This window comes from Gambusia affinis, linkage group LG19 (assembly GCF_019740435.1).
Source record: "Gambusia affinis linkage group LG19, SWU_Gaff_1.0, whole genome shotgun sequence".
In the NCBI taxonomy this organism is placed as follows: domain Eukaryota; kingdom Metazoa; phylum Chordata; class Actinopteri; order Cyprinodontiformes; family Poeciliidae; genus Gambusia; species Gambusia affinis.
The window spans coordinates 9,736,251-9,762,326 of NC_057886.1; the positions used below are offsets into that span (position 1 = coordinate 9,736,251).

The following is a 26,076-nucleotide window of genomic DNA, read 5'->3' on the forward strand; positions in this document are numbered from 1 at the left end:
AAAATCAGAGGAGAAAACACGTAGAACAAAGACTCATAACATCAAATTTGTGAAAATTCTGCTCTGAAAGTCTCTTGACATGAGGAAGGTAATTTGTAATTCCGTGGTGAATTTAGGTTTTCCTGCCTCCTTGTGGTTAAAATGGGAAACTGTAACATCATCTCCATCGGATTGATTTTTATGGCACACAAGAAGCTGCGTTCCCTCCTTTCTGACACCAAATATTACTTGTCAATGATTGTCAATGATGAACAAATAAAACGCACACATTTTTCCTAATTTCCAAATATAACACAACAGAAACCCATGTATAATAACTACCCTTAAAAAAAGGAGAGACTAGATAAAAAGCTGAAGCACTCGGGCAGAAAGACTGAAAATTGGCTGTAAGGTCTTTCTATAGGATAATGATGCCAAATATATGGCTAAGCCTATAAAGAGATCTATAAGACTAGAAATCAACCTTTTTCACTCTCCAATTCGTCTTGTGATATTAAGGAAGAGAAGGTGATTTACCATTTGCAAAACGCGGTTGTACAAAATATTAAGAAGGCTGTATGGAATTCTGATATTGCCAATTTTGTTAGAAACATTTAAAACTTAACAGGATATTGTCCTCACACACTTCAAATTAAATAATGTATTTTTCTAAAATTTTCCATATCATACTGTTGCAATGTGAACTCAAGTTTTTTTCCCCCAAACTTTACCAGGAGTGTCAGCCATTAAGTGTGTAACAGAATATATGGAATAAATCCATAAATCATTTTAATGTTTCTTCTACAGTGTCAAAAGGATGCTACTTTATTTACTTAGTGATATTAAATGTGTGCTAACATGTGAAGTAGGAGTCCCAGTTATTTCGAAAATGAAAACACACTTGCGCACTTGCTACACCATTCAACAAAGACTTTATTTTTAATTCTGCAAATGAGTCACTGTCTTTAAAAGTGTTTTTATATATGAAGCAAAGAAATGTTGCTGATGATCATAGAGGATTTAAGTCAACAAATCAACAGTCTCCAGGAATCCCTCATTTGGCCCAGTGAATGTCTAAAATTCACTGTTCAAACAATCATTTATAAATAAATACATAATGCGCATCACAGCAAGCGGCAAGATTTAAAGTTTCTCATTAACGTAGTGCATACAACATCAAATTTGATAACAATGATACCTGCCAGTAACTATAATGTTAATGTAAGAGATTGAGCGAAAGCAATATAATTTACAATCAGTGCATGCTCGAAGCGTTATGACATTCATGTCCTCACCTTTGCTTATACAGTATGTGGTGCGACAGTTTGCAGATGACGGCAGAAACAGCGAAGAATAAAATAAACACTGCCTTTGTAAACACTAATCCAACAACGAATGAAACACTAAGAGACATTAAATTATTTAACATTATATTTTGGCACAGAACTTTCATTATGTGTATATAATGAAAATATATAGCCTCCTGCCACCAAGTGTATATATTAAGTCAGATATTTACATTCAAATAGTGTGAATTTGTTACAACCTGTGAGAAAAAAAGGAAAGAGAAGTTTATTGTTTTAAAAGAGGTTTCTTTTCCCTTTGCTGCGAAACTCTGAAACATAAGAGTCGCTTTTGAAAGTAAAAACAAAAATAAAGCATTTTTTATTGAACCATGAACATAACTTTTGATTGTTTCAACTAAAATATTGCCATGCTCTCTAATGTTTTAGCTTTGTAACAAAATAATAGCTGAAAAAAATTCCCCCTTTTCTCATTTACATTTTCTTTGCCTACAATTTTTTTCCATTTTCTTTTACAAGTCAATTTCTTATCCTTCATAAGGCACCAGTCCTAATAACACAGAAAGTTACACCATTACCCGGGTCTCACTTTTGGCAGATGAAGCACAATCAATATAAAGTAGTTACAAACTGCAATGGTAAATAAAAGAAAACAACAACAAAAAAAAAAACAACCAAAAACCCAAAAATAAAGAAATAAAAGTATTATAGGGGGAGTGAGGCCTATTCATACAAAAAGACTTTGTCTTCTTCAAGAATTTAATGCTTCTGTGGTTTTATTTCTCACCCAGAAATGCTCTTCTTCAAATGGAAACTTCATACTCCCGTGTGTCCTGTGATCACATTAGAAACAAATGGATTACTTTAAGCTCTGAAATTGGGAACATTTACAGACTGAGAGCCAAATGAACAAATTTCATTGAGTGATGGCTCCTTTACTTACTCCCGCTTCATAGAGAGGGTTGTTGAAATCCGACTCGACTGTAATGGGACTGTAGGAGTGCGTGTGAGAGAGAGATTTCCAGAAGAGAGGCTTCCATTCTAGTCTGCAAATGCTACAAGAAACAGATAATACTCATCAAGCGCTGAGTAAAAAAACTGAGGCACAGAAGTAAAAAAAAGCAGAATTAAATCTAAGAATAGTCCTGAATGGAAATCCAAAACTGTAAAAACTCTATGGATAGCAGTATTATAAAATTATATAAACATATTATATAGTGACCTGCTTTTATGTTGAAGTGAAAAGAAACAACTGCTACCAAAATAAAATAACTGACTTTGATTTATTTATTTATCTCTAACATGTATTTATTATTTTGAATTTGATAACTATACCTTAATTTTAATCCTCTGCTTTAATAACATGGCCTTTTAACCTTTAACTTTAATTATCAGCATAACTTACTTTGTATAGTACATGTAAATGCCTCCAATCAGGAGGATGACCAGAATGATGGGCAGAATAATCGCCAAGGCGATGTTTTCACTCAAGATCTGACGGGAAGGCTCGAAAGACTGGGAAACTGCAAAACAATCAAACGTCAATTGTGATGATTTTCTGTCCTCATTAATGCAAAGTGTCCTTCAGTTTGTGATAAAAATATGCCTAAAGAAGCACATTTAGATCCCACAGACAGCAGCTTTTAATCATGTAGGAATGGATTTTAAATGCGCTTGAGATGAGAAATTACCTTCTGACTTGTGGTCGTCCAAAAGCTCCTCGTATGCCACTGAGAACAATAAAACAAGATCTCATCAGTTTGAGCAACAAGACATATTGAAGTGCTTTACATGATAACATCTGGTAATATAGAAAAAAAAAAAACCTTTTCTTTTTTAGAAAAGAAAAATGAGGTGTAGACAGTGTGGAATGGAGAGCCACAATCAGCAAAAAGAAATATTGGGAGTGTTACAACCTTTACCTTTGCAAAAGGGTGGCGGGCTGTTCCACTGAGATGGGTGTCCAGGAACACATGTGATAATGACCTCTCCAATGAGTTCATAGCCCTCATAGCAGAAGAAGCGCAGAGTTTCCCCAGCCTGGTAGCTGTGTTTGTATAAAGTTTGGTAGCCGTTGTCAGGGACTCCAGGGTTTGGGCATGGGTCGTATTTCACTGCATACAACATACAAAAACACTCTTACTGTTAGATTGGCATCAACAGCAATCATGAAAGACGAACAATGTTGGCGAAGAGATGAAAAGAAGCCTTACAGACACACTTCGGGCTGCGATCGCTCCATTTAGGGGTACCAGTGTCACGACCGTAGCAAGAGATTTGACTGGGCCCTTCGAGTTGATAACCCTGATTACAAGAGAAACGCACGACTGTCCCCAAAGCAAACCCCGCTTCGGGACGCACAGAGCGTGCCCCGTTCACCACCTCTCCTGGATCAGGACACTGCTGCACTGTGAGGGGTAAAGTGACACAAAATCAATCAAAAATATTTTAAAAATCTGCTCAAGAAACCTTAGGAGGAGTAACGTCCTATTCTCAGTCATGTTTGGTTACACAGCATGTTTTTTCAAAATGAAAAAAAAAAAACTAAAGTAAAAATGAGAGAGGCAAGATCATTTTCTTAGGTAAGTCTACTAACAAATTAGCTTTGTAACTTTAATAAGTAACTTTTGACCATTTCTATTATCCTATGACCTTTAACACATGTGGGTGGGGCGCTGCTCCAGGACAGGTCCCACTGGCAGGTGATGATGTCTGAGCCGCTGATGTCATAACCTGGCTGGCACTGATAGGTCAGGACGCTGCCTCTCACAGGAGAGGAGTGGGATGAGCTGATCCAGCCAAACTCGATTTGAGGAAGAGTGGGGCATGTGTCGTTCGGCTCAACCTCTGCAGAGAGAGAGAGAAAGAGAAAGAGAGAGAAAGAGAGAGACTTAGTGAAAGCAAATCTTTTTTTTACCGATCAGTGAAACAAATCTAAACAAGCTTCATATGGTAAAGCAAATTGGATTTCCAGTTCACTCACCACGATAATGAATAAGAAACCCCTGACTGAGGATGAAGCTGGAATCATTCAGGTCGCTCTGAAACTGAATGGTGACCTCTGACCCCCCAGACACAATCTGGAAACGCTCTTTAGAGCCCATGTACTGGCCGATCGCGTGAGACATAGTGTCGTGTCCATCAAACACCGTCAGCACATCAGTGTGACGAATATTCAAGCTGAAAGAAATATGAAAAAGCAAAGTCATAAATATGTCAGCTTTCAATTCAGAAAGAGTTTTTCTTTTTAAGTTGAATATTCCACCCAGCTACTGCTTTATTTTATGGCATAGAGGAGAATGAAGAAAGGAAATGGCACTACAGGCAGTTGGTTTTATAAAACAAAGTCATGAAGTTATTTATCTACATCTTTCATTAATAATTACTAAATAAAAGATATATGGATTTGGTTTTGGAAATGAAACAGTTTTTCTTTTGTGCAGTTGTTCACCAGTAAACCTCATGTTCCTCCTTTGGGGTATCATAATATGGTGATATTAACAAGTTCTTACACATTTGTACAGTATGCTTCATTACTGCATGTTCATAATATTTCACAATTTTTTTGAATAGCTATCCACTTGTAACAAATAGGTTATTATTTTCAATGTAGCCTTTCAAACTAATTTACTGCATATTAATACAACATCATTTATATTATATATAATAAACACCATTTAGTAATTATTAGGAAATCTACATAAAAATATATTTATGCTTTAAATAATGGCTTTTTTTCACAAGTTGGGACTCTAAAATGGGACATAGGAAAAATAAATGCATCAAAAAGTCAAATTTGCAGAGTCGTGCAGTTTTACAAATTCCTATAAAAATTAAAGCTTAAAGCTTAATTTGAAAATATATATATATATATATTTTTGCCACAGTTGTCAATTCCTTTGCTGAAAGCAAGATTTGTATTTACATTTTATTAAACAGATGTAGAGTCTGAATAATTAATGAATAATATTCAATTCACTTTTCCCCCCATAATGTTGCTGATAAAATGCCAAACACTCCTTTGTCAGCATACTCACATCTGGACCTCCAGTTCAATTCGCTTCTCCTCATTACCACGGATCTGCCACATACAGTCAAGACCCTTGGAGTAACTCTGGGGCCAATCGGGGGACAGAATGGTACCAGAAGGCTCAGTCAGCTCTCCTCCACACAAAGCTTACAGAGCAAAGCAGCATTAGTAAGAATCTGGACTGATAAACAGGGAATCAGTAAATTACAGATTACAAAAAACAATGTTTCAATGAACTGAACGTGATTAATGAGAGAACATATGAAGCCATTAGTGAATGGGTTTTTGGGCTCGTGATCAATAGAACAAAAATGAAGAGCACATTAATTTTGTACCTAAAGATAAGTTTTATTCGTTGTGATTTTTTCTGTTTATAGTTTAAGAAGCAGAAAAAACAATGCAGAATTCTGGAAAATGGAGTCTGGAAAAATGTGCACATCACTTGTCCATTCCTTGACTTAGGCTTTAGCCTTTTTAAGGCAGAATAATAAGTATTTGAGGGTTTAGAGATTAATAAGCAAATATATGTCCACTGAAAATAATCTGAAAGCTTATTTGTAAAATTAATTTAAGATATTACAAAGAAGCTTACACAAGAGACCAAAATCTGAAGGATGAACAATGAATATTTCAGAGACTTTAAGAAAACATGCATAGTGTAAGTTCAAACAGCTAATAAATGCATGCACTCAGCAAGTAAACAGGTATTACCGATCATCGGTTCTACTTGCTCCAACACATTGCTGCTAGCAGTTTCCTCTCTATTTCCTTTCTGCTACTGCATGGATTCTCAAGGATTCAGCTTATTAGCATCTAATCATTTATCTTGCAAAGGTACTGCAGACGGCAGCTAATTTTTTTTTCTGGAATTAAAAATTGAAGACAGTGTTTAGCTTTTAGTGCTTAGCTAAGGTTCTGAGTCATACGCTCCACGCTGCTCTACGTTTTCACACCACACCATCAGTGTGGATCCAACATCCTGCAGCTTCAGGCGCCCATCTTATCAAAATGCAGCGAGAACACCCAGAAATAGACATGCTGAAAACATCATGTGTTCCAAATAAATACAGATTACTGTTTTAGCTACCTTAGGTATGTGGAAAATTAAAACATAGGACTTAGAAAAGAAAATTTGATTTCCCAGCTGTCTTTTTGTTGCACAACCATAGGTCATAGATTAAACTTACCCCTGCACACAGGCTCACTGTCGTTCCAATGGGGATTGCTGGGGTCAACACATTCGATGGTTCCTGAGCCCTGCTCCATGACGAAGCCTGGAGAGCAGCTGAAGATGACAATGGTGCCCAGTTGATATGAGATGTCACTGCTGCTGAAGTTTCCATGAGGCATGTAGGGCTCCCAACAATGTTCATCGTCAAAAGCTTCAGACACACAGAGAAAAAGATCATTCTTAGTTCTACTTTGTTTGGCGGAATTTGAAAAAAAAAATGAGGTAAGCATAAAGAAGAAGGCTTAGCATCTGAAGACCCCGCTCACTCTCATATCTGAGTGCCAGCAGCAGCGGGATGGAGGAAGAATCAGCTGTGAGCTCCAGGTACAGCGTGGAGCCCTCGCTCAGCAGCCCGCGCTCTGGGACGTCATCAAGATCAGAGTCGAAGAGCAGATGGGACAGGGAGCTGTTCCCACTGCGAACAAGTAACCTGGAACAGGACGAGACATAAATGTGAAAAAATACTATAATTGTTGTCTCAATCTGGACCGTAGTTGGAAACCAAAGGGAAAAGGGCTTCTCTGGTGAAACATGCTGGTCTCTGAACTATTGCTGCTCTTTTGACCTTTTTTTTTTGTGAAAGAATACCCAAAGATTTTTACCTAATGGTCTTAATGGTACATTTTGTGGCCATTAAAAATCCATACTGGGATTTCTATCACTGTTACACAAGTAACAGTGATAGAAAAGGCGGATTAAGCTAGGTGTATAGTTGACGCACTGAGCCGGGCGTAAGGGCACACGTACCATTTGTATCATCTCTGCGTCTGCCTGTTGGCCTCATGTTATTTCTCATATTATTTCTATGTTATAATGCTTGCTCATGCACCTCCAAATTTTTGTAACTCAGCGAGGATCGCATGCGCCACTGTAAGTCTCCAACATATTTCATCCTCTGTAACAATAAAAAGGTATTTTTCCCCTCATCCATTTGGTCACTTTGCTATTATTACTTCAGATAAGCAAGAGCATTGATATGAAATCTTAAACTCCAAGCTTACCTGTCATCATCTTCATCTAGCGCGATCCTCTCAAAGTGCAGGTGCAGCCTGTGCCCCTCTTTGGCTTCTATCAGCCAGTGGCAGCTCAGATTATTTCCATTACTGTGGTTGCTGACAGGCGGAGGAGGTGGTGACAGTATCCGTCCCACAGTTGCGTTACGAATCCATCCTCCACAAGAAACAACTGATGGAAAAATCGTATTTTTTACAAACCGTAAATCAGCCACCGCTGGTGTCATTATTTTAGATTTTAATCGTCGTACGCACCAACACATTGAGGCTCATGAGTGCTCCAGTGTGGCTGCGTTGTGTTGACACATGTTGCCACCTCATGACCACGGATCTGGAAACCTGGATCGCAGTGGAAGTGTGCCTGACCTCCAGGATGGATGTCTGTCACCGTCACTCCACCGCCCTCAGGCGAAGAGGGAAAAGGGCAGGAAAGCAGGAAGGCTGGCAACAAAGGTAGAATAAAAATTAATGCTGAAGATGTAAAAATAGTCTAATTATACATCAAAACATCTCCTAATGGCGAGTTTCACTTCTATCCACTTTGACAAGTGTTCAGTCTTCTGCAAATGTGAATGTAGGATGTCTTTTGTCATAATGTTTAAATATCTACTCAACCTTTATATGGACATTCTTAACTAATCTGCAAGGTACTGATCATAACAATGTAAAACAGGCTATCTCCAATACTGATACATGTCTTCTTTTTTTATCTTTGTCTGGCTTCATTATCGTTCTTAATCACGAGATTTGCATGGAGTATAAATTCACCACTGAACCTGCTGCCTGCTATGTCACAGGTGTAGATCTCAATTTTTTTTTAAAGAGCCTAATGGTGACATGAAACAGACAGAAGTTATTCTACCTTGATAGTGGAGGCTGAATGTGCCATGGTTGGACTGCCGGAGACTGCGGTAGTGAATGGAAACCTGATTGGTGGTGCTGCGGATCACCTGCCCCTCTTTCATCAGCGTCTCATTGGCTAAGAGCTCTGGCCCTGCACCGCCGTGACCCGTGATCACCAGAGATTCTTCCTTTGAAAGGTTTGTCTTCCTCACCTTGAGGAAGAAACAAGAAGATTTACACACCCTAATCTAAATAAATAATAACTCAGAAATTCAGTTATTGATTAACTAATCCTACTGTGTTGATTTTCACCTTTGGTTCTGAAATTGTACAGTTTTGAAAATCTGCTATTCATATTGTAGTCTAAACATTGTCCTGGGTGATATAATCTTTAACTGTTCCATGTTGATTTATGTTTTAAGTTGCAATATTTACTAAATTTTGCTCTGAAAATGTGATTATCCGATTTAGTTTTTGTAAACTAAATAGCAAATCAAATATGACTTTATAAAAATTGACTTTGTAATGTAATGCCTTGAAATCGGGCCTATGTCTCTTTAAAAACTCCCTTTCTTTCTGAAACTCTGCCTCCAGAAAGTCATCACAACATTGCTCCTCTATTAGTCCTGCAACAATGTATTTACCAGCATTTCCCTGAGAAGGAGCTTGACTAATGACCTCAGCAGTTCCACCAGGTGTTTGCTAATTGCTGCTCACTAGTCTGAAGGAGCAGAGTGGGGGAGTGGTGGGAGCAGGACACTGTGAGGTAAAAGCTCTGTAGCTTGGAAACTGAAGCTCAGAGGAGGAGCTTCGTCTTGAAGGTGGTGCTAGGTCCACCCAGTCATTTTGCACAGCTGAATGGTTGCCAAGGGAGATTAAATGATATTTCAAACATGCATAAAGGAATCAAGGCAACACTCCAGGTATGTTTTTGATGATGGAATAAGATTATAGCATGATATAAAGCTAATTTTACATAATACTGCCCCTTAACAACAGTCTTATCTTATTTATCAGTTTATTTAGTTACATAAGCTGATTATGTGATCAGTTTCTTTAAAACTAATATGTTTTTTGTTAATCTGTTTTTAATGTCTTTGTGTTGCTCTTGTCTTCATGAAAAGTGTTCTTCAAAAAATAACTTGAGATGATTAACTGGTAATATGAATCATATTGTCTATATATTCTGTTAAAAGTTAGCATAAAACAAATCGATAATTGTTTTGCAGTAGAAAAACATTCTTAAATTTGAAGGGCCACAGGCTTTTCAGTTCACACAACCTGAATTTCCACACCGTAGCCTGGATACACAGTAATGCTGTAGGTGCATTCCAGAGTAGAAAATGAGGACGATGATCCAGGATCAGGAGACTCAACAAAATCCTCCATTGCTGACAACGTGGCATTGCACTGCACTGTAGAAAAAGAGAGATAACAGAAAAGGAATTAGAAATGAGTCAAAACGTGTATTATAATAATAAAAAAAATAGCATAACCTGGCAAGCTTTACTAAAAACTGGCTGCTTTTACTAATTTCTAGGTTATGGTAAAAAAAAAAGCCAGATTTTCTCTATCAAGAGCTCTGAAAAAGTTTAAATTTAGTAAAAACTAAGTCTAACATGTCTCTTTCAAGCAATACTCTCAGCTTTGAGTGGAGGAGAGCTTTCGCTTTATCCCCACTTGTCCATTTTGGTTTTAGTTGTTCTTCACCGTTTGCAGATTCATGCAGGGTGACTGCAAATCAATCAACGCTTTGTTGCAGACTCAAATTTAGTATGCCCCCCGGCACAATCGAGCCACGGCAAGAATATTTTCAAGACAGCTGAAGCGTTACTTTAAGGCACAACTCTTGCTGGTGAACAAACATGCTTGAGATGTCTCCTGCAGACAACATGAGATCAGCAAACCACAATGACCACTGACGGCAAAATGAAACACTTGAGGGACCCAGGTGACGCTCCCTCTGTCTTTTTATCTCAAGCATGCTCACACCTCGGAGATCATCTGTCTCACATGACATTTCTCCCCAGCTCTCAATCACAAACTATGAGAGCTGCACAGGCACCAAAAGCCAGTAGAAATGCTGCACTGGTGGGTCTAAAATGGTTTTTCTGACACTTATTACCACTGGATCGTCTCCATCACCCCATGCTGGTCATAAGGCGTGGTATTGACTGACAGTCCACAGACAGGCGAGGATAGTCCTACTATTAATATTTATATGTTCATCAAATAAGAATGTTATGTGCTCCATGTCTGGTACTGTCTTTACTCTATGCATCAGGGTGAAAAATATGGAATAAATATATCTAACTCATTATCAGTTTCTATTCTTGCTCTGGGTTGCGTCAAATTTCAAAGCTGGGAAGCAACTTGTCATCTTCATACTCAAAATGTGAAAAAATTCATACTCCTTGAATTTTTTCCACGTTTTGTCATGTTTGTGTGATTTACAGACACAAAGTAAAGCCTAATTATCGAGTGGAAGAAAAACCATAATAATAAATAGTAATAATAAATTCAATACTTTGAAATGCTAAATGGTAAAAACTAAACAGATTGATTTAGAAAAGTGCTTTTCTAGTCATACTGATTGAAATGGCCAATTTAAAGCCTAGATATCAATCACAGAGAAGATTTGTGTCTGAAAAGGTCTGTGCAAACTTGACTCAGTTGCACCACTTCTGTCAGCAGGAATAAGCAAAATTTCCACCAAGCTACTGTGAGAATCTTTTGGAAGAAAACCAAATATGTTTTAACCAAGTTAAGCACTTTAAAGGGGTACCCTACCAAATGAGGATACAGTTGTAAACCTCTGACATCGATGAAATTTAAAAAAATAAACAAGCTTTTTCCTATTCTGGGGTTTAGCATTTATTATCAGTTAAATAATTGCTTCTAACCTTAAATGGGCTTTAATTTCAGATGGTAAGGAAAACAGCCAAGTACCTTTTGTGCAGAGAATGCAAATATGTGCTTTAAACTGTAAAAGCACAAACACCTGATGCAGAAGAAATGGCAAAGATGCTAAAGGTCACAAAGAAAGTTAGGATCATTTCAATGAGAGTTGGTGATTAGAGGTGTGAGGAAAATGTTACTTTATCCCAAGAGATATTGTGATCGTAAAATTTATATAAACTTTGCATGATTTCCAATAATTATGTAACTTTGCAAGCAAAGTAAGACCAGCTCGCCATATTTCAGTTAGAAGACTGCGGTTTTTGAATTCAAATCCTGCACTGTGTGAATTTCTTCTGGACAAGGCACTGTGCTACCCCCTGGGTCCCTCAGATGTTCATCAGAGTTTGAGTGAGAATGAATATGAGTGTTTGTAGATAAAGGCCAGCTACTGTAGGATGAGCAATACGAGGGTACTCGAGAAACAGATGTTAAAGAGCAAATGGCAATGCGGTTCAATTATATTTGATATCTCATCATAATAAAACAGAAAGCCATTGTTAAAAAAAAAAAAAAAATCATCCCTTTCAAGGAGACAAAAAGTGAGGGTAAAGCTGTACCTGGCATGTGCATTGTGGTGATAGTGGTGGTGGTAATCAGCGTGGTGGTGGTCTCTTCTTCCAAAGGGAATGAAGACATAGGACTCCTCAATCCGGTTTTGCCCGCGGCAGAAGAGGACCCTAAAGCGGTGGTGAGGAGCCCTGGTGATATGGCTGTTGCTGTAGACTCAGCCATCCCAAGCCCAGGCACCGCCTGTGTTGGATTGGTGGTGGTACCTGCAAAGTTAACGGCTTCAGTTTAATGCAATTTCCCATGCGAGGGGCACTTTGGGGAATAAAGTACATGTGGAACTGACAGCAAAGTGTTTTCTGTTTTCTGTATACCTGATCCTCCGGAAACCTGTCCCAGGTACTCTTTACTTTGCAGAGCAGCGTGTATCAGCTCACCTGGTGGATAGGAGTCTGGAGCTGACGTCGGTGAAGTATCAGACTCTGGAGTCATAAAGGTCATACCTGAAACAATCAACACTGGTTACTGCATTTGTTATTTGCAACGCAAATAAAACACAGTGCCTTCCAAAATTCTGTATATGTCTTTAATTATTCACATGGTGTGTCATTTCCTCGCATTTTATTATTTAGCGCGTGCTGTGGTGACGTGAATTTCCCCTCAGCAGAATAACTACAGTGTAAATTAAGTGCAAAGTCTAAAAGAGTGGAGTCATAACCTTTAGATTTTAAATGGAGAAAAAACAACAAGCATCAGACTGATGCAGCAAAAAGAAAAAAAAAACAAAAAGAAAAAACAAACAAACAAACAAAAACGTGCATGCACCGGAGAACACAAACAAAATTACCTGAAACAATGTGCATCATGGTGACAGAGAACATCACAGCGAGGTGTGCGAACCCCATGTTTCTGAATGACCTGAGAAGGTGAAAGGAAGCAGAATCCAAAGAAAGCGTTTTGTGATTTTGCACATTTCTCTGCCTATTAATAGCTCATAACAGCAACAAGAGGCAAAGGAATCACACCGTGGTAATGAATAGGCCAACAATGTATTAGTCACCGCCAATCTGACTGAAATGTTTACATAAAACGGGTCATAATTGACTGAAATCAGATCAAGTCGACATGATGCTGTAAAGGGCTCTCCTAATGCAATTGATGCGTAGAATGAAACGTGACGTTAGAAGTCAGTATGCAAAGCATTGACACAGAGGTCGTAAAATTATAACACGGGAACACACTCGGTTTTTAGGTGTAATACTCAGAATTTCCCTCCTCTGCAATTTCCCATCCAAATCTGCAACAACGCGCCGAAAAATGCGCTATTCCAAAATCCAGCTAGCGAGCCCATATCGTCTCCGAAGGTTCCCCTTGAATTTCATTGTTTCCAACCTGTTAGGTGTATCAAAAATGCTCCTCCGCTGCTCTTCGAGGCGTTTCCTCTGTCAAAGATACCAGTCGGGTGTGTGACATAAATGATGGGGGTTATTCGAGGGAGAATCACCCGGCCCTCTTTGTGCGGAGGACGATTTTTTTTTTTTAACATCAGTCATCACCGCTGTTGTTTCCGCAGCAACAATAAAAAGGTGCCAGCTGCTTACCTGTCTTCCAGGATGCTTCCACTGCTCTTTTTTCCTCCTTTCTTTTCTTTTCTTTTTTAAAAAATTCTCGTATCTCAGTTGGTTTTGCGTTGCTCAAGGCCGTAAACAATGCTGTGCTTGTACTGGTGAGATTGCCTCTAGCTGGTTACCGTGTGCTTGACGCATTCGGCTAAGATGTGAGGGCATTTGTGCTGGAGCGTCAAGTGCGCCCTAGCGGCCGAACGGTGAAACTGCAGAAGTTTACATCTCTTGTCTGCTGGAGAGCTGGAGCTGTCCAACCAACGCGGTGCTGAAGCTGTCAGACACGGAGCTCCACGGTGCACCAAGGTAATCTGACAGATATGTTTGATCCGGCGCTTGAAAGAGATTTTTCGCTTGCATGCGCTGCTTAATAATGCATGGCAAACATTTTGTGCCAGGAATTCCCTTGAATGGTGGATGTTTATGCCAATGTGGGGAGTAAACACGAGCCAGCTGAGCTGTGCGGGCTGGTGCAGAGCAAAGAGACAAAATGAATGCTCACGCCACTGCGAGAAGCATCATTTTATGAAGCATCCGACGCCTGCCAGTGGAGAGCATCATTGGGGTTGATGCAACAACAAGTCTGCAATAACACAAAACTCGCATGCACATACGTTCAAACCGTGCATGCACTTTTATTTTTTGCATCAGTGTAACCGTACATTCAAACAACATAGATCTTCCCCCTTGCCTCTTTATCACCACTTATTTTAGCGCATATATGATTTGTTTAACTTTCTGAAACTTACATCTATGTCAAATTATACTGGACCAATAATAATATTAAAAATATATAATGTTTTTTGTTCACAACTATGAATTGTTGTGAACAACAGAATAGTTGTTCACAACTATGCTGTTGTTAGTTAAAATGGCTTCATACTGTTAGTGAAGACTTATAAAAAAAAATCCCACAAAGAAAGTTTTGAAAAATCCAACGTATAATTGATGCAACATAAAAAAAGCCATTAAAATAATTTATTATTATTATTATTATTATTATTATTATTATTATTATTATTATTATTATTATTATTATTATTATTATTATTTATTTATTTATTTATTTTTACAAAAAGGACTCCTAACACAAATTTTACACCAAAAAATTATTTAATAATTTACATTACAAAGTAGAAGTGTTAAAACCTTTTGATGTTTTGGCAAATCTCAACAAATTACTTAGATACAGAACAAAGAATATATAATGTTTGAAATAATACACAAAAAAATTAATAATTGTGATTTTTAACTAGTTCAGAAACAAACTTGCAATAACAACACATTCAATCTGACTTTTTTGGAGTAAAGGTGTAAGTCAGCAGAGGTAATAATAAGTTTGTCAGTTGTGATGTTGATAAAAAATTTTTTCTTTACATTCTTTTGGGCAGTGATATAATCAAAAATAAAGATTTATCTTCAGTTGTCAGTGTGGTTTAAGTAACTAATAATTGCTTTATTCTGTTTAAAGATACAACAAAATAAATTCACGTCAAGTGAATTATTTTAGATGCATCTCAAAGGAAGGAAACAGAGGCACTCTTGGCTTTGTAAAAGCAAATCACTAAACAAAGTCAGTGTCTCATTTTGATTAGGACAAACTTATGAAGCACTGGGTGCATGACCTCAGAGTTCTTCCTGCAATAAATCCTTCCTTACTTCTAATTTGTAAGAGAACATATAGGCTCTGGATGCATATAACACCATGTGGCTGAGAGAGAACTATGAAGGTCTTTGGCTCTGTGCTGGATAAGCCTCTCCCCTTAAATATTGAGCAAATTGACTCCTAGTGCATGCTGGGAAAGCCCTCGATCCATACTGACCGTAAAGAAGATTAGAGTAAAAGAAATAAACAATTGTTCTCTTTGCTGTAAACTGTTGCATTTGCCCATTGAATATTTATTAAGCATAAGTGAAAACTTTGTGTTTCATTATTAGCTATGCTTCTTAATGAACAGACTGCAACAAAAGTAGCAAATATAACCATAAGGGGGCATAATTTTGTGTGTAAGTTTAGCGCTGATTTATCTTTTTAGCTAACCCACCGAGCCGTGAACTTCTTAGAACACTGAGCAAACAGACACACAAAAGTAACGGCCAAAAAATTGTTCTGCAGTGAAGTTTGTAGGTGCAAAATAACAAAATCTGAAAACGTTTCAAGGCTTTAACTTTGCTTGCAATAAATTATAAGAACAGTTAAATCTGAAGTGAAGATTTCTTCATCTGTTTTGCTTACAGCTGTTCTGTGTCACCCTGGTCTAAAGGATGGACTGGTCGATAAACACACTGCCTTTGCCTGAGTATGTTGAGCTTGGTGTCCATTCACTGAGTGGCCTTCTGTGGACTCTGCTGTTCCTATTTCTGTGGCACTGCTATCGAATTGGCTCTGACCTGCCAATCCCAGGCCATGCCGGAAAGTTAAAGTCGAGCTCAAGGCGGTCCATGATTTCTCGGAGCGGTGTGTGTATGGGAACAAAGTGCAGCGCCCGGTCTAAGTTGTCCAGGAGCGATCAAATTGCACCTTTCATTTCCATGGAAACAGCGAAGGATGAGGAGCAGGGACAGGGATACCTCACGCCAGTGCTGAGTCATGCCTTGTTCCCTGCCCAGGCATCTGCAGAAGCCAAGAAGCTATACGCAGCACTGCAAGAGTATGCCAAGCGTTACAGCTGGGTGGGCATGGGCCGCATTCACAAAGGCCTTCGTGAGCAGGTAAGAGACTCAGAGCTTACTACTGAGAGTTGGGGATCATTCACAAAATTTTACTTAAAGTGTTACTGATATGTCTTAAAGAATAAAAAGAAACACAGCAACCTCCCCCACAAAAAAACATTTCTCCAAATTCAGGTCAGACTGAACGATCTCTCCACCATACAAAAGCCACATCTCTTCTTCCTGCCGGATGTCCCAAGTGTTCCTTTCTTCCCGCGTGATGCTCACCGACATGATATCGAGGTGTTGGAAGCTAATTATCCCGCCATCTTGGCTGAATTCCAGGCTGTTTACCAGAGAGGCACAGACTCCAAATCAGGCTGGACCTGTCTGGGGCCGAAGGTACACAACAAAGACAAGAAACACGAGCACAGAAGGCAACAGTCTGAGAAAAATACTTACTGAAAATGTTCACAAATGAAGGATATTATTTTATTTATTTAAAAGTTCACACTGAAAAGGTGACTGGAATAAATACATACAAAAATTATATAATGAGACATACCGTGAGTGGTAAGTATATTAATATACCTGGATTATTAGGCACTTTATGAGACAGGCAAACATAAAACACTGAATGATTATGAAGTGATTGAGGAACATATTGCATGGTTTAAAAATAGTCTTTACATATACATGTAAACAATGTTATTTAGAACCCTTTATTTTGAAACAAGGAGATATATAAGAAATCATTAGAGTTTCTTTAAATAATAATAAAGCCTGATATAAGGAAAGTATGCAGCAGGACAGTGACTCTGAACAAGCAGCCAGATTTAAATTAACATTACAGCCGTGTATTAAAGTGGGTCAATCAAACTCAAGACCAAAGTCTAATTGAAAATTTATGCTAACACTTGGACATCAATTTTCAGTTTTTCTCTCCACTCAGTCTGAGTCGGCTCAACCAATTTTTCAATTCTCCATGCCACTTGCAGCTGTGAACATCAAGAAAGAAGGCCTTTAAAAATTATGAATACAAGAGTTCTTGACACATGGTTCAGATTTAATTTGTAAAAGATATTTAGAAGAAGTGTGTCGGGTTAAGCCATGTCTGAGACTTAAACATGGAATATGTTTTCTTTTTCAGAGCCAGGCCGTGTTTCCCTTGTACAGCGCCGGGGTCTGTGTGGCAGAGAACTGCCGCTCCTGTCTCTCCACATACCGCACACTTCTTTCTCTGCGTACTTTCATAAACAGCAACTCGTTGGGATCTGCAGGATTTTGGCTGCTGGGCCCTGGAGCGATACTGGGGAGCTCCTACGGAATGACAAACACACGCCTTCGCTGTCACCTTGGTATGTGAGCGATATGTACTTTTTAAGTAAAAAAACAAATTCAGCAGTCATGAAAGGATTTTGATTTTTTCCTTCCATAATGTTAGGATTTACTTCCATGCACTGCTGTTCTATTCTGGGTTTCTCGATGGCGTTAAGTCTAATTCTAAGTCTAATAATTTCATGAACTTCACATGCACTTTGTTACAAAACCAATCATCTCATGTAAGTATAACAAAATCACCAATGAGACGACTGTACTCAAAGTTATGTAAATGGCTAGAAATGCATTAGCAAGAGGTTGAGGTTAATTTCTGTGTTGTGCATCTTGTACTTTGGCCCATCTGACAATAATCCTCTCAGTTTTAAAACCAGACGGGACATTTCTGTGTATTGCCATATCGGAAGCTGAACCGTGACAAAACTCACTTCCACAGGTTTGCAGACCCCCACTTCCTGTGAGCTGGTGGTGGGAGGGGAGCCTCAGTGTTGGTCAGAGGGGCACTGCCTCCTTCTTGATGATTCGTTCCTTCACACCATCTCTCACAAGGGTAGGAAATCCTCACTCAGCAAAAGCAAAATTGGTGTAGTTTAAAAATATATCTCCACCTGTAAGCTGGGTTCTTTGTGTCTTCTTTAAAGGTCCTCCAGAATCTGGACCTAGGGTTATTTTGAGTGTGGATCTGTGGCATCCAAATGTGGCTGCAGCAGAGAGACAAGCTTTGGACTACATGTTCACCCCTGACCTCTGAGTTTTCCCCGTGAGCACTGTGCAGGGATGCCTTAACTTAGCCCACGGTTCACGTGTCTCATTCCAGTCAGAGAATCACTGTGTGAATCCTCCCTTAAGAATTAGACAAGCCATTAGCCACACATTCAAGCAGCGTTGGATGTTTGGTCCTCATTTGTAATCATTAAAACAGTTTTACTGTTATGCTACCTGCATGGCATTCTGATGTAAAAATACAAGCAGACAGCACCTGGAAGCACAAACAGCAGCACAGGGGTTAACTGATGTAAATTTTAACATCTTGAATCTGTTTACTATGCTAATACCTGCATGCAAAGCCTCAGACTTGTTATTGTTACTGGCCTTATCTGAGCTGTTGTTGCATGTGCATGGGTTTTTAGAAACTTTCTTGAAATGGTGTGTGACTACCGGTGATTCAACCAAAAAACTGTGAATACTTCAGTAAAAATGACAGAAATTTAAATTTAAATGTATTTTCTCTCCTAAGATATTTCCAATCAAAATGTAACCAAATATACTGTGTTTTTTCTTTCCATGATAACACAAAGCTGTTTGTATGCTGGAATGTTTCTGGTCACAAAGTTATTATTATATTTTTGATTTCTTTATAAATTCTTTTTGCTAGTTTGTTTGTTGTTACATATTTTATGTACAGTAAAAGATAAAAAAAAGAGTATAAATGAGAGTTGTTGTCAGTTGTGTAATTTTCTTGAGTTAAAGTGAATCAGAATTTTCTCTGAATTTAAATGTGATAAAAATGTAGAGAAAATGCAATTGAAATCTCATGTTTACTCTCACTTTAAATCAGATTACATTTTTCATGTCAGCTAAGATACTTATTTCACTTTCTATTTTCTGAATGCCAGAATAATTACAAATGAATTTTTCTTCAAAGTTTGAAGTTTAAATATATTAAGATTATTAAGCCTTTAATAGAGACACACTTGTAGATGTATTTTAAGGCAAAAACTCAAACACACTATTTTCTTGTGTACCATCATAAAACAACTACAGACATTAGATTTTTTTTGTGATGTTACAAAGAGAAATACATTTGTTTCCTTCAAATCTATTTTGAGGGAAACAAAAATAAGTTTTTGTGTAAAATGTGGGAGCAACTTCAGAACGAAAGGCGAAACTTTTTGTAAAGACGCTTTCTGAAGCGGGCAACAGCGCTATAATCCACGCTGAATCAAGCATGGACTGACTCAGAGAGGAAGAAGACATAAGCCAGATGACAGTTTTCAAATGCACTCTGAGACAAAGACCTTCATGTTTTGATATGTCTTCTGTGATCTGATGAAACTAAAAATCAATTTTCTGGATATGACGCAGTCATTGCATTTGGACGAAAGAGGGCGAAGTTTGCAATCTCTGTAATAATACAGTTACTGTAACTAATACAGTTTCCAAAAACAAATGTTTTATCAAGCTAATGAATTGTTGACTCTGAAGTTACTGTTAGGAGTGTGTGTGTATGTATGGTGTGTATGCCTGCATGTCTTGTGTCTGTTTATGTTGACTGAGTGACTGCCTGCTGACCTGTCCAAGGTCTGTCTTGTCCACTGATCAGTGGAGATAGGAGCGAGCGCCCCATGACCTCTGACCTTAGACAGGATTAGAACATGCATGGATTAAGGAACAGAAATAGGATTAACTTTTTGACAGACTGAAGGAATTGGTAATAATAACTTTATATATACTCAAGTTGCACAAGATGTTTTAAGTATTTAATTGCAGTTTTTTGAAATGTTTAAAATAAAATCTCAATTGCATCAGGCCAGTGATAAGTCAGCTAAATCTACACATCCATTTAAAACATATATTTTAACTACAAACAGCACGTTGAACAGTCCTATCTCCTCAATGCTTCAGTCATTCTTTCCTTCTTTCTTTTTTTGTAGACTGTAAATTAGAATTAGTGTGGTGATTTTATCTTATCTGCCATCTGTTCCTCTGAGGGTCCCATGTTGAGGATTACAGATCTAGAAATAATCCCACCCCAGAGAGACAGATTAGTCCAGAGATTGTTGACATGTGGTTGTATGTATGTTGCTTCATGATCTATAACTCATTTGTCTCTGTTCTATGCAGGGTAAGAGAGGTACGATGTAAAGTTTGAAAAAACATACAAATTTAAATGAATTAAAAAACAATCTTACAGCTTGTTACTGAGTGAGGGACTCACTGACAGTTAAATGGAGATTGTAGGACAGAAAATATCACCTTTTCTGCCAGATTTCATGTTGAAAGGCCACTGGCTGCATTCATGTAGCTTAAAATCTAACTCTTTGTTTGCTATTTATTTAACAAACAGAGCTGACTCCCACTATTAAATAGTTCCTCTGTTATGCAATAGCATTAGTTAAAATCTGCAGAATGAGTAAAGTGGTTGGGAAGAAAAAATACCCACTGTACTCACCATCAGTCTGACATTTAAGCATAATATCAGGCCAGTCATACTTGTTCAGCTTGGATTAATGTGGTGGGTGTAAGCTTGTGTTTTATTTATTTTAATGCTTAACAGGAAATGTACATGTAAGTATTAGTGGATACAAAGCACTCAGTAATCAGTTGCATGTGAATATCTAAATATGACAATCAAATTTCTTTTTCCTCTGCAAAAAAACAATATAAAGACATGTAAAAGCTTTTTATTTGCAGTATTACACCATTTGTGGAACGTCTTTGTATTTTATGTGTTTGTTTTGATTGTGGTTCATGCTCTAGACATATTTTTATGTGAAAATGGCTTGAAAATGAAGCGTTGAGTGAATTGCAAGACCTTCAGTACCACATCAGTGAAACCTTTTCTCCAAAACAAGGATTTGTAGGCAGTTAAGAGGGGAAAAGAAATCTACTTTATTTCGAAATTTAAAAAATGTTTACTTGAATTACAAGATATACTCGTAACAAAAAATGGCACTATTTCAACATTTATCTAAAATAAAGAAGACTGATGAAAAAATCTTTGTAAAACAGAAAAAAATTTACTATCAATTTTTACAGTGGAAATACTGTAAAAGCAGTATTTACAGTGGAAATACTGTTAAAGCTGATATAATTTTTTTTCATAAATGGATAACTAGAAGAAAAAAAAAAAAAAACCTGAAGCACCTATTTGGATTTCCAAGCCTGAAATACTGTGAAAATCCTTGTAAAATGAAAGTTTGGGGGTAAAAAGTAGACAGGAGACAGTTTGCTGCTCAGATTGTCCTCTAGGTGTCACCAATGAGTCAAAGAACTGCAGCCCTAACTCAAGGTTGTAGTGATGCTGAGGAGGCAGAGACAGTTTTTGTCTTTGGGAGGCTCATTTCCATTAAACCAGCTGCAGTTTCTTGCAGATACAATCAATGAAGTGAGAGAAGCTGCAGTCCATCATGACAGAAATAATTCTGTCTACCACAATCGTTTTCAGCTGCCACTGCATACGACAGAAATACTGACAGCTAAGATTTCCCACTGTCAGCTGTTCAGTGCTGCTTAACAAGTATGAGAAAATATATGCTTAATGTCATAATCATTTAATCGGATTGTCTTACTACTAAAAATGTTAGAAGCAAATTTAGTATTCATTGTCTGTACATAATATAATTATGTAAATATTGAGTCATTCACATGAGCTTTATATCTAAAAGAGAGTGGAAGAAAAATGTCAAGACAAAGTTAACCTAAAGTTACACAACAAAGGGCCACTAAAACATTACTGTATTATGATACATCTAGATCTCCACATTAATCACCAGTTACATATTAATTGTTGGAAAATTGAATGTAAAAGGGTTTTCATATGAAAAGATTTTCCTTGTACATCTTATCAAAAATGTTTCAAGTTAGTAAAGGGCACGTGCATTAGCTTCTTCCATCCATCATGTAATTATCTCAGACTCAAGTAACTTGCTTTAGCTTAATTTTACAGTATAGCGTTCAATTCAAAGTCCGTACAATTATTGTTAAAACACCATTTTCTTTATTAATTTTTTTCTTAGATAGTTGAACAACATTTTTTAAACAAATGAGACGAACTGGGAACTCAGTGAAAATGTTCTGGATAACAAAAGGTAAAAATATAACAAATGTAACAGAAAACTGTGAAAAGATACATCAAAAAAGTTTATTTCTTATTTTCTCAAATTAAGAACTACTGCTGAAAATTTTGCCCATCATTTTTCAACAACTGTTTTTTTTTTGTAATAAATTAAGTAAACATACTATTAATGTAACTAGAAATTCAGATTATTTACAAAAAGAAGAGTTTGTCAGATAAAAATCAAAACAACTTGGATCCTCTTCTGTCTTCATTTTGTTGCTCTCACTTCTTTGACATCATTTTCACAAACTCTGGAGGGAAAATAAACAGCAGATTGTTCAGATAATTCATCCAAACAGAAAAGAGGTGCCACACAAAAACTTCTTTAATGAGGAAATTGAGAATTAGGAATGATTCAGATTGTAATTTATAATGTAAAACAACAAATACACAACAAGGAGGTTAGTTAGTCCAAATTTGTTTCTCTTCAGAGGACAGAAAATTTCAACAAAAAGAAAACAGAAAAACGTAACTGAACTCAGTTCACCTCAATCAAGACATTTAAACTTCATTCAATAAAACACATTTCACTGTAGCAATAATTGCTAACAAAAATTTTGCACCACAATTCAATGACAAACAGTATCACTCTAGCTAATAAATCCAAGGCCTTTTTCAATAATCTGCAGTCAGATTAGGGAAATCAGAAATGACCAGAGACCAGAGAAAGTTTTCTACCAGCAGGAAGCCAGCAGATTACAATGTATTATTAGAAAGAAATTAATTATAATCCTCTTTTATGTAACATTGCCGCATTCTGAACCACATTAATTATGCAATTTCACAAAGCAATCCTCTGACTTCACATCTGAGTACAGATGGTTACATAATGCTGATATTTCACTGTGATTATGTCTTCTTCCTCTTTCTTACCCTCAAAGTCAACTTTTCCATCTCCATTGTCGTCGACTTCTTTGACCACCTCTCCTATTTCTTTCTCACTCGTCTGCTCGCCTAACAGCTTTATCATAGCGAATTTCAGCTCTTCGGAGGTGATGGATCCGTCCCCATCTATATCAAACTACACAAACAGAACCAATTTTATGCATTTTTAGTATGTACATTTAATATCACCAGTGGGGTTCCACATTGCATGTAGATATAAATGAAATGTACTACATGTTGAGCTCACCTCTCTGAAAGCATCCCTGAGTTCTTTCAACCCGATCATCCCGGCCGTTTCATCCAGAAGCTTGGGGGTCATCAGTTCCACAAAATCTTGAAAGTCTACCCGTCCCCCCACTACGACAACAGGACAGTCAAATGAGAAAAACATTCGGTTCATTTTACATCACAGTGAGCTGCTGTGATTGACATTATCATTTATACTCTATAATTATATATTTATAAAATCCTGTAAACAGAGGTTTGCATTTAAATTGTTAAAACAGGTGAATTAGCTTATTTTTCTTGAGTATTTCGGGAAAACTTCAAAAAGATGCAATGACTGATTGTGGCATTCCTTTTAGAAAAATGGCTTTAGCATATATTATCTTTAATTATCTGCAGATAAGTGAAAGTAACATCAATGGAACTTCTTGTATTTGACCTGGGATTAATCTATATTGTTTTAAGGACTTTAAATACACAGTTCACTCACAGTTCATGTTAATATTTTGGCTCAGTTCAATCAGCTCCATCTCAGTAGGCATGTAGCCCATGGTTCTCATCAGGTTCCCCAAGTCTTTGCAGGTGATAAAACCATCCTTATCTTTATCAAACTCTATGAAAGCTTCACGTAGCTCTAAAGGTCGCACAAACACAGAGAACAGAGAATTGACAAAACTTAATAGCTTCATTAACCAAGTGGTTAAAAACAGCTGAAAACACCGTCTTGACATTACCTTCGAGCTCGTCCCGAGTAAGATTTCTTGTCTGTAAAGGAACAAAAACTTTGTTTCAAAGACAAACATTTACCTCAGATGAAGTGATACATACAGCTACACAATAATATATTTTGTTCAATGCTGCACATTGTGTCCATTTTCAAAATATATAAGTTTCATATATGAAGCATATATTATTGGAAATGTACACATAATCAGAAATATATGCTAACAAGAAAATAATAATCTGTCAATAAAACTAAAATATGTCCATTTTATAGTTATCGTCTGGTAGTTTCATGAAAAATGTACAAAATTACACGTGAAATATCTTGAATCTTTATTTGTTGTTAAATAATTGTATAAAATAACCTCTTATCCTTTATTTATGAAATAAATTTAATCAGGATTTTGTATTTCTTCAGCTCAGACTTTTTATGAGATTCTTAACTTTGGTCAAAATCTGGACATGAGTGACAATTGCAATAAAAATACAAAATCCAGTGACATGGTTTTAAGTAAACTTAGTGTTTGAGCAGAAAGAAGTTGAGTACTCATAACTCCCCATAACTTGCAGAAAGTTTGCTCTTCTCAAACTGCAGTTTAGTTATTTGACCTTTGTACAGTAAATCAAAGGTCACAAAAAAGCTGGCTGCAATAACAAAGATGTGAACACAAAGATTAGCCATTGATTGAATTTGAATTTGCTGAAATCATTTGGACTGATCAAGATACTAAACCAAAAAGCATGCTGCAACTGCAACCCTTTACTGTTAAATCATCAAACTCTCCTGACTTACTTGTGTCCTCTTTGCTCCTCCTCTGAGAAAGATGCAGGGCTGCTTAATGCTCATGATGAGATGCTGAGTCTAAATCCTCTTCTAACGGCTGTAGCTCACTAGAAAAATAAAAGAAACAAAATTTCCTGCCTTACATTCCACCAGGCTGTATCTACAGGTGTCTTTGTTGAGGACGAGGATCTCTCTGAATGAATCCAGCAGTGGTGAACTCTGCAGCGCTATGCGGTGACGTCTCGTGTGGATTATCTTTTCAGCTTTTGTCCAGAGAGACAGCATAGGCTTAATGGGGACCATGGCTTCACATGGTCAGTGGCTAGTGGTTAAAGGCTGGTGTTTTTCTGCAGCAGTCATTGGACGAGAAGAAATGGCTACTTTAAATCACCAGCCATGCACAAGGGCAATTCAGTCATGATTTAGGACAGAGGGAGAAAGACATAGATCTAACACAGACAATCATATTAATTTCATTTAATTATCTGTGCACAACTTTGATAAAAACTGACAATGCAGGTTTTTTTAATCCGGCCGTCACAAAAAAAGAAAAAAAAAATTCTCCACCCAACTAGTGACTTTATATAACGAAAGGCATCCGTAGCATGATTTAAATGTCTTATTTCTTACTAGTAGAAATTTCTCTGGTAAATAATTCAGTAGTAGGTCTAGCAGGGTAATAAAACAATAGAAATGAAAAAAACAAACAAAACAAAACAAATAAATGATCTGAAATGCACAATAATTGCAAAAAGATGATGATTAAACAAATGGATCAAAGTTTAGCAGTCTAAATTTTGGAATCAAAAGTGTCAAATATGTTAGAGAGATTCAACAAATCGTTCCTGTCAATTATTTCATCAGTTCCCATAGTAATGTTATTTGATTCCAAAATAATTCTGATTTAATTAAATATTGTGCAACAAAAAGAACTGGGACAGAAATGTCCCAACATTCATTCACTCTCTCTCTGCACAGTTTTTGCTTGTTTCTAAAAAGCTTCATGCCTGCGAAGCAGAAAAACTGTCAAGGGAGTTAAAAACTTTATCTAATGAAGTTTACAGTGAGATACTTTGGTCCTGTCAAGAGCTGGAGGACTAGTCTTTATACATCAATAGCTATAAAGTCAACTTCTTGTT

At 37.2% G+C, this 26,076-nt stretch overlaps 3 protein-coding genes across 5 annotated transcripts; 1 reads left to right on the forward strand and 2 right to left on the reverse strand.

The window, feature by feature from the left end:
• Positions 1 to 892: 892 nt before the first annotated feature.
• Positions 893 to 13,636, reverse strand: sez6l2 (seizure related 6 homolog (mouse)-like 2). 2 transcript variants are annotated; one of them, XM_044100992.1, is made up of 19 exons: positions 13,470 to 13,636; positions 12,716 to 12,786; positions 12,243 to 12,371; positions 11,919 to 12,134; positions 9,682 to 9,815; positions 8,420 to 8,612; positions 7,813 to 7,998; positions 7,546 to 7,729; positions 6,811 to 6,974; positions 6,501 to 6,695; positions 5,321 to 5,459; positions 4,267 to 4,463; positions 3,936 to 4,130; positions 3,497 to 3,691; positions 3,206 to 3,397; positions 2,975 to 3,013; positions 2,689 to 2,806; positions 2,227 to 2,338; positions 893 to 2,116 (listed from the first exon to the last, which is right to left on the reverse strand). In XM_044100992.1, the coding sequence occupies exons 2-19, from the start codon at positions 12,771 to 12,773 to the stop codon at positions 2,087 to 2,089; spliced, it is 2,676 nt and encodes an 891-aa protein (XP_043956927.1). In that variant the 5' UTR covers positions 12,774 to 12,786; positions 13,470 to 13,636; the 3' UTR covers positions 893 to 2,086. The 2 variants fall into 2 exon arrangements, with proteins under 2 accessions (XP_043956927.1, XP_043956928.1); XM_044100993.1 differs by having other exon boundaries at positions 12,306 to 12,371; positions 13,470 to 13,629.
• Positions 13,637 to 13,703: 67 nt separating this feature from the next.
• asphd1 (aspartate beta-hydroxylase domain containing 1) lies at positions 13,704 to 18,926 on the forward strand. Of its 2 annotated transcripts, XM_044100995.1 has the most exons (7): positions 13,718 to 13,796; positions 13,889 to 14,071; positions 15,729 to 16,202; positions 16,338 to 16,544; positions 17,293 to 17,500; positions 17,917 to 18,030; positions 18,122 to 18,865. In XM_044100995.1, exons 3-7 carry the CDS (start codon positions 15,756 to 15,758, stop codon positions 18,229 to 18,231), a joined length of 1,086 nt encoding a protein of 361 aa, XP_043956930.1. In that variant the 5' UTR covers positions 13,718 to 13,796; positions 13,889 to 14,071; positions 15,729 to 15,755; the 3' UTR covers positions 18,232 to 18,865. The 2 variants fall into 2 exon arrangements, with proteins under 2 accessions (XP_043956929.1, XP_043956930.1); XM_044100994.1 differs by lacking the exon at positions 13,889 to 14,071 and having other exon boundaries at positions 13,704 to 13,796; positions 18,122 to 18,926.
• Positions 18,927 to 22,500: 3,574 nt separating this feature from the next.
• cabp5b (calcium binding protein 5b) lies at positions 22,501 to 25,000 on the reverse strand. Its single transcript, XM_044100998.1, has 6 exons — positions 24,947 to 25,000; positions 24,165 to 24,195; positions 23,921 to 24,064; positions 23,453 to 23,562; positions 23,194 to 23,341; positions 22,501 to 22,571 (listed from the first exon to the last, which is right to left on the reverse strand). Exons 1-6 carry the CDS (start codon positions 24,998 to 25,000, stop codon positions 22,543 to 22,545), a joined length of 516 nt encoding a protein of 171 aa, XP_043956933.1. The 3' UTR covers positions 22,501 to 22,542.
• Positions 25,001 to 26,076: the final 1,076 nt, after the last annotated feature.

Bases quoted from the DNA above. Each gene is read 5' to 3' on its own strand.
- sez6l2 (XM_044100992.1), bottom strand. From the start codon at position 12,773: ATGGGGTTCGCACACCTCGCTGTGATGTTCTCTGTCACCATGATGCAC. The intron at 12,135-12,242 runs GTATACAGAAAA...TTAACTTTGCAG, and splicing joins ACAGGTTTCCGGAGGATCAG to GTACCACCACCAATCCAACA. The intron at 3,692-3,935 runs GTCATAGGATAA...TACCCCTCACAG, and splicing joins CCCACCCACATGTGTTAAAG to TGCAGCAGTGTCCTGATCCA.
- asphd1 (XM_044100994.1), top strand. From the start codon at position 15,756: ATGGACTGGTCGATAAACACACTGCCTTTGCCTGAGTATGTTGAGCTT. The intron at 16,545-17,292 runs GTACACAACAAA...TTTCTTTTTCAG, and splicing joins GGACCTGTCTGGGGCCGAAG to AGCCAGGCCGTGTTTCCCTT. The intron at 17,501-17,916 runs GTATGTGAGCGA...TCACTTCCACAG, and splicing joins ACGCCTTCGCTGTCACCTTG to GTTTGCAGACCCCCACTTCC.
- cabp5b (XM_044100998.1), bottom strand. From the start codon at position 25,000: ATGAGCATTAAGCAGCCCTGCATCTTTCTCAGAGGAGGAGCAAAGAGG. The intron at 24,196-24,946 runs GTAAGTCAGGAG...GTTCCTTTACAG, and splicing joins GAGGAGCAAAGAGGACACAA to ACAAGAAATCTTACTCGGGA. The intron at 23,342-23,452 runs GTGAGCTCAACA...CTGTTTGTGTAG, and splicing joins TCAGGGATGCTTTCAGAGAG to TTTGATATAGATGGGGACGG.